Source organism: Rutidosis leptorrhynchoides, chromosome 1 (genome assembly GCF_046630445.1).
Source record: "Rutidosis leptorrhynchoides isolate AG116_Rl617_1_P2 chromosome 1, CSIRO_AGI_Rlap_v1, whole genome shotgun sequence".
Taxonomy (NCBI): domain Eukaryota; kingdom Viridiplantae; phylum Streptophyta; class Magnoliopsida; order Asterales; family Asteraceae; genus Rutidosis; species Rutidosis leptorrhynchoides.
In genome coordinates this window covers 456,644,169-456,650,102 of record NC_092333.1, presented here as the reverse complement: position 1 = coordinate 456,650,102, position 5,934 = coordinate 456,644,169, and the positions used below count along the sequence as shown (strand labels likewise).

Below are 5,934 nucleotides of genomic sequence, written 5' to 3'. Positions count from 1 at the left end.
TGTTTTTAACTTAATGGTATGAAACTTAATTTAATAAGTCATGGAGGGGTGTTTGTTTTTAACTTACTAAATAAGACGTGTCTTAATAAAAAAAGTTAAATTAAGTGTGAATTTTAATTTAAGTTCTTACTTTTTAATAACTGTTCACATATAGGGTTAATTTAGTAAGTAAATAATTATTCAGACAATTTTTCAGCACACATAAAACAAACACTAATCATTTATTCATCACTTATTCTTTACCGACATCATATATCCGTTCAGATTCAGAAGTTAATGAGAAAAAAAAAATAAACGAGCACTTAGTAGATCGATAAATCATTAATCATTTTTAAATTTTTAAAGGGGTGGGTTTGGTAAATAATATTATACACGTGTTTGGTAAAAATTCGGTACAACTATACAAATACACAAAATACAAATATACGTACAACTATACAAACATACGTACAACTACAACACAATAAACAACTAGGGTTTTCATTTCACTATCAAATTTCACTAATTCATCGATCCAATCGAAACACTGAGTCTCAATTTCACCTGAATCATGTCAACCACGATTCCCTCTCATTCTCCGTCGTCTTCCTCCGACGAAAACAACAATAACGTCGATTCAACGCCGTTACTCACCACAACCTCCGACGGCATCTTCCGCAACCGTCAATTAATCAGAGGCACACCGTCTCTCCGTGGCGCCGCTAGGTTCCTACGCCGCGCTAGTAGCCGGCGAATGCTCCGTGAACCGTCTATGCGTGTGAGAGAAACAGCGGCTGAGCAAATTGAAGAACGGCAAACAGATTGGGCGTACTCACGTCCGGTTGTGATTCTAGACCTAATCTGGAATTTAGCTTTTATTGTTGTTTCGATTTCTGTATTGATTATGAGTCGAAAAGAGGATCCGATGCGGCCGCTGAGGCTGTGGATTGTTGGATATGCGTGTCAGTGTTTGCTTCATATGGTTTGTGTGTGTTTGGAGTATAAACATAGGTATCAGCAACGTGTGGGTAATCGGAATTCGAATTCGACTTTAAACCATTCGTCGAGTTCGGGGAGTGAAGGAAGGGGTTATGCTGCTTTAGCATCTGATAGGTTGCATAATGATGCTGATGATGATACTAGGTACAATCTCTAACCAAATGTTGCTGTGAATTTCTGAATTGAACTTCTTTTTAAGCAGTTTACTTTGAAAGTTTAGTTATTCCTACACTTATATGCTGCATGTGTCCTGTTGTTATATGTCAAATGTGGTGTGGGAGATTGGTTGAATTGCTTCTGTTTAGTGCTGCCTTAAGTTGGGATGGATAGATAATAAATATACTTGATGCTTAGTGCTTGACAACTTACAGTTATATAAGAAGTACTCCGTAATAGCTAAACGAAGGAGACATAGAAATTTGCTTCATGTTGGTAATCAGTTCTGTTATGGCCAGTATCAAACTGTGTCCTTGATATCTTAAATTAAATTAATCTCTTTGGAAGTGAAATCGCAAATGCCTTTTAAAATGCATTAGGTTACCTCAATGGGTGATCAATGTCACTGCTACTGTAAACCTGAAGTTCCACTTTTGAGGTTTGCTACTTGCTGCTAGTTAATGTCGCTGCCATGATGGCGCGGTTTGTTTAACCTGAATGGTTTAAGATTAAGAATATTTTGTTCAATGTTAAGTTTGAAACTTACTTTTTCATTTATAATGAAAAAGCTTAATTAAAACCTAAAGATCGCCAAGAAGGAGGGGTACAATAACACCCTGAACTTACAAAAAGCTAAAATAAACTCACATCTAGAGTAAACGACACACCCCATTAAGAAAATGGTGGTGATATATCCACCATCTTTCTTACTACATCCACCATAAATTATGCATTTACATGTTGTACTGTACAAATTGTTAATGCACAGTTATGGTGGATGTAGTAAAAAAGATAGTGGATATATCAATACCCAACGTAAGAAAAAGATCAACCAAGCCCGTGAGGAAATTAAAATCCATGAATTCCAATTATGACCCATATAGCCGCATTTGTTATCGTTAGACATCCAAAAAAGAGACATTCTTTGAACAAAAGGGAAATAGTCCAAGTTTGAGAAAGATCAACCGACCCCCTGTAAGTTTGAAGCGACTCTGTTTGTTTAAGTTTTGTTTTTTTGTTTTTTTTGTTTTTTACTTTGGATCTGTAAGTTATAGATTTAAGTTAAGAATACTTGTAAGAACAATGAGAGAAAGGGAAGCTGTGCAAAGGCTTTTGTGTATTTAGAGGGCTGTTATGAGAGTCTTTTAGCTTACATCTATAATATATTGTCCCTTATGTTTTGTATATCCATATTGGAATAATGCTTAGTGTAAACTATTACATGAATAATTGACAGAATAACCCTTTTAGGCTCATGATCTTGAATAGCACTCCTTTATGCATTTTATTATGGAGTACAAATTTAGCTTCTTTAGCATATCCAACTTGTTCTATATTTTTATTTATTACCAGTTGTGCAGATAATTAGAATATCCAATATGAATTTAAGGGTAGCTTAATTATGTGACTTTTGTCAATATCAACTATGAATTACTAGTACTAGATAATGAAACTCTATGTTCACTTACCTTGAAATCCTCGTTAAATAGGATTAGATGTTTCATTTATAGTTTTTCCTGTGATTACTACATGTCCTGTAGTCAGTGACGAATCCAGGATTCAAATCAATTTAGGTGACCCAAATTAATTAGCTTATGCATGCCTGGCTGGGTTGCTTTTTAAAACCATCCCAGACAAGTTGTATTTACTTTTAATCAAACAGCCAAGCTAGAATACTCTATTAAACTAACATACGCCAGTCTTAGATAGCAATTACTCTTCAGTGTATATAACATGTACAGTTATTGTCTTAACCAAGTAAAAGGGATTACGCCATACATCAAATGCATGATACAAAACTAATCATAATGAAAAGAGCAAGTAACATATGACTACTTATTTTATTTTGCTAATTATAGTTAAATAATTAAACTGAACATATGTTGGCACTTGGCAACGTATTCTAGCAAGACGATGTAGTTGGACATTCTTGAGTTGAAGTCAATTTCCAAATATAAAATTAGAAGTTCCACTTTTTATTTCATGGACTGAACTAATTTGCAGCATTTAAAAATGTGAAACATGTAAAACCGCATACAAATAAAATCATGAGGGTAATTATGCCATTTACTACTCTAGGATAGAAGAATGATTGTCTACATCTCATCTTCCTCATACAGTCATACCCCACATTCGTGGGATCGAGTATTGTTGTTTAATATATATCGTTCACCACATTTGTTGCCAACCAATTGCCCAATAGAATTTCCAATTCGGGCTATTAAATCCTTCGGAAATTAAAATTCCAAAGGCTTTAAAATCTTAGTATTCCAAATCCACAAACAAAATCGCACCCTATATGCTCAACCTAATTAAGGAATCGAAGTTTGGAGTTCAAAGTATCAGATGGAAGTTTAGGTCCAAAAATTAATTAACAATTTTGTATCACCATAGATAGATAGATTTTTTTTTTTTTTTTTTTTTTTTGAGTATTTGTTACTTATTATATATATCTATGGTGTTGTCAATTGGGTTGAGCCCAAAGGGCATGTTGGGCTCTCTTTTTTTTTTGATTAACTATCAATCTAACATGTGTTTGTGGTAAACATTAAATAACTTTACTAAGATAATTATAACACGAGGTGTGTTTAAGGGCACATGTGAGCTCAAACACAATTTTAGTTATTTATTAGTCTGGGTATTAATTAACGGTTTATTATTATTATTCTCTTTAGTTAAGTTTGATAATACTGCTTCGAAATTAGGGTATTCTACATCTTGTTAGTTTCTTAATTTATATCTAGTACAGGTCCTAGAGTTTCGCTCAAATTAGTGTTACTCGTGTTGTAATCCTCTTTGTATCATTTCCTTATCAATAAAATTATCTTGCTTTTCAAAAAAATTATTATTCTCTTTAGTTGTTCAGCAAATGTCAAACACAATTAGTAATCTTATCTTGTTCTGTATATAGTGCATGCATATCAATTGTGTTACTTTTATGTGTGACAGTGTTGCTAAGCATCTGGAGTCTGCAAATACAATGTTTTCGTTTGTTTGGTGGATTGTTGGATTCTACTGGGTGTCTTCTGGGGGTCCACATCTTACTCAGAATGCACCTCAATTATACTGGTTTGTTTTTTTATCCATCCCAAGAAGGCTTAACCTGTAAATAATATATTTTACCCTTTAAATAATGTTTTTAAATGTTTCTTTTCAGGCTGTGTATTACATTCTTGGCATTTGATGTGTTCTTTGTCGTTATTTGCGTTGCTGTGGCATGTGTCGTCGGTATCGCTGTTTGCTGCTGTCTACCTTGTATTATTGCAATCTTATATGCTGTTGCTGATCAGGTAATTTTTATGCAAGTAGCTCATTAATATCTATACATGGAAGTTAGGTTTTACTTTTTGTAATGATAGTCATATAATGACACATTACATGTTTTTAACACCCATATAATGTTGTATCTTCCTACTTTGTTATTGCAACAGGAGGGTGCTACCAAGGATGATATTGATCGTCTGCCTAAATTCAAGTTCAAGAGAATAGATGATTTCGAGAAAGAAAACGGGGAAATCCAAAAAGGTTATGGTGGAATAATGGTAGAATGTGATACTGATGCACCTATTGAACGTGCTTTATCTGAGGAAGATGCTGTAAGTTTTCCATTTTTTGTCAATATAAACACTCAACCGGTGCATTTTAGTCAATTGTCAAATGTGTTTTGACCATTGGTCAACTATCTGGTACTTTCATAATTAGTTTGAAACTAGGAAAATTTTCAATCTTAATTTGAATTAATATTAATACTATCAAATTATTGTTGACAGGAATGTTGCATATGTCTTTGTTCATATGATGATGGAACCGAACTTCGCGAGCTGCCATGCTGTCACCATTTTCATGCCACCTGTATCGATAAATGGCTGTACATTAACGCCACCTGTCCTCTCTGCAAGTTCAACATACTAAAGAACGGTAACCAAAGTGGCAGTGATGAAGTATAAAATGATCAATATATATACCATTTCCTTCTAGATTATTGATCCCGGCCTACCTTTGGTGTGATTTTTTTGTAAATTTGACTCAAAATTCTTGTTTATAGTTTGTGACTTGCCGGGGTTGAGGTCTTTAGAGGGAATAAACCTCCCTTTTCGGCATATTACTTGGAGATGTAAAGTTTAATTTTTACCCAATCTGCATGTTGTAGTGTAGTGTAAAAGAATGCTTGAGATGGTATGGCTTCGGCTTTGTGTCACATCTGTACAGGTGTTTGTGAGGCTTTTATGGCGTTCACTGCATTCGGTGTTTGTGCATCATGCCATTATTCGGTACCTATATGCATTGTAACCTTGTATATTCAGACTTCAGTGGTATTCATTGGAATACATTATAGCATTTGTTTGCAAGCTTTTTCTGCTTGTTTCACATGGATAAATGTTTTTTGTTTCTTTTAAATGATAATAATATTCAATATTTTATTATTCGGTTGGTGATATAAAACTATTTTTCTTCTTTTAGTTGAGTCTTGACGAGTTAAGTCGTAGCATGTTGTAGGGTGGGTGTTCATAACCTCAAAGAGCAAAACCGAGCAGTCAATTATCTGGGCATGGTCGTTGGACGGAAGGTGAATGATACATGAACCCTATGACATAAAAGAACTAAGAAAGTTAGACATTGAAATATAAATAATTGATGCGAAAGAAGGTGAATGATACATGAACCCTTCGATAAAAGAACTAAGTTGACATTGAAATATTAATCATTGGAGTGAAAATGTGAATTTTATTCGTCTAAATTAGTTCAAAAAGAGAGCGCCTAGTAACCGAAAACAGATTTATGAGTTGCCTTATCCTTGAT

General features: G+C 34.0%; 1 protein-coding gene across 1 annotated transcript; it reads left to right on the top strand.

Moving 5' to 3' along the window:
* Window positions 1-480: 480 nt before the first annotated feature.
* Window positions 481-5,502, top strand: LOC139873831 (E3 ubiquitin-protein ligase At1g63170-like). The gene is made up of 5 exons (XM_071861632.1): window positions 481-1,122; window positions 4,084-4,203; window positions 4,292-4,424; window positions 4,566-4,730; window positions 4,905-5,502. The coding sequence occupies exons 1-5, from the start codon at window positions 551-553 to the stop codon at window positions 5,079-5,081; spliced, it is 1,167 nt and encodes a 388-aa protein (XP_071717733.1). The 5' UTR covers window positions 481-550; the 3' UTR covers window positions 5,082-5,502.
* The last annotated feature ends 432 nt before the right edge of the window (window positions 5,503-5,934 follow it).

What these genes read in the sequence shown, in the direction of transcription:
- LOC139873831 (XM_071861632.1), top strand. Translation starts at nt 551, where the DNA reads ATGTCAACCACGATTCCCTCTCATTCTCCGTCGTCTTCCTCCGACGAA. An exon ending in AATGCACCTCAATTATACTG is followed by an intron (nt 4,204 to 4,291) that starts GTTTGTTTTTTT and finishes GTTTCTTTTCAG; the next exon opens with GCTGTGTATTACATTCTTGG. An exon ending in CTTTATCTGAGGAAGATGCT is followed by an intron (nt 4,731 to 4,904) that starts GTAAGTTTTCCA and finishes TATTGTTGACAG; the next exon opens with GAATGTTGCATATGTCTTTG.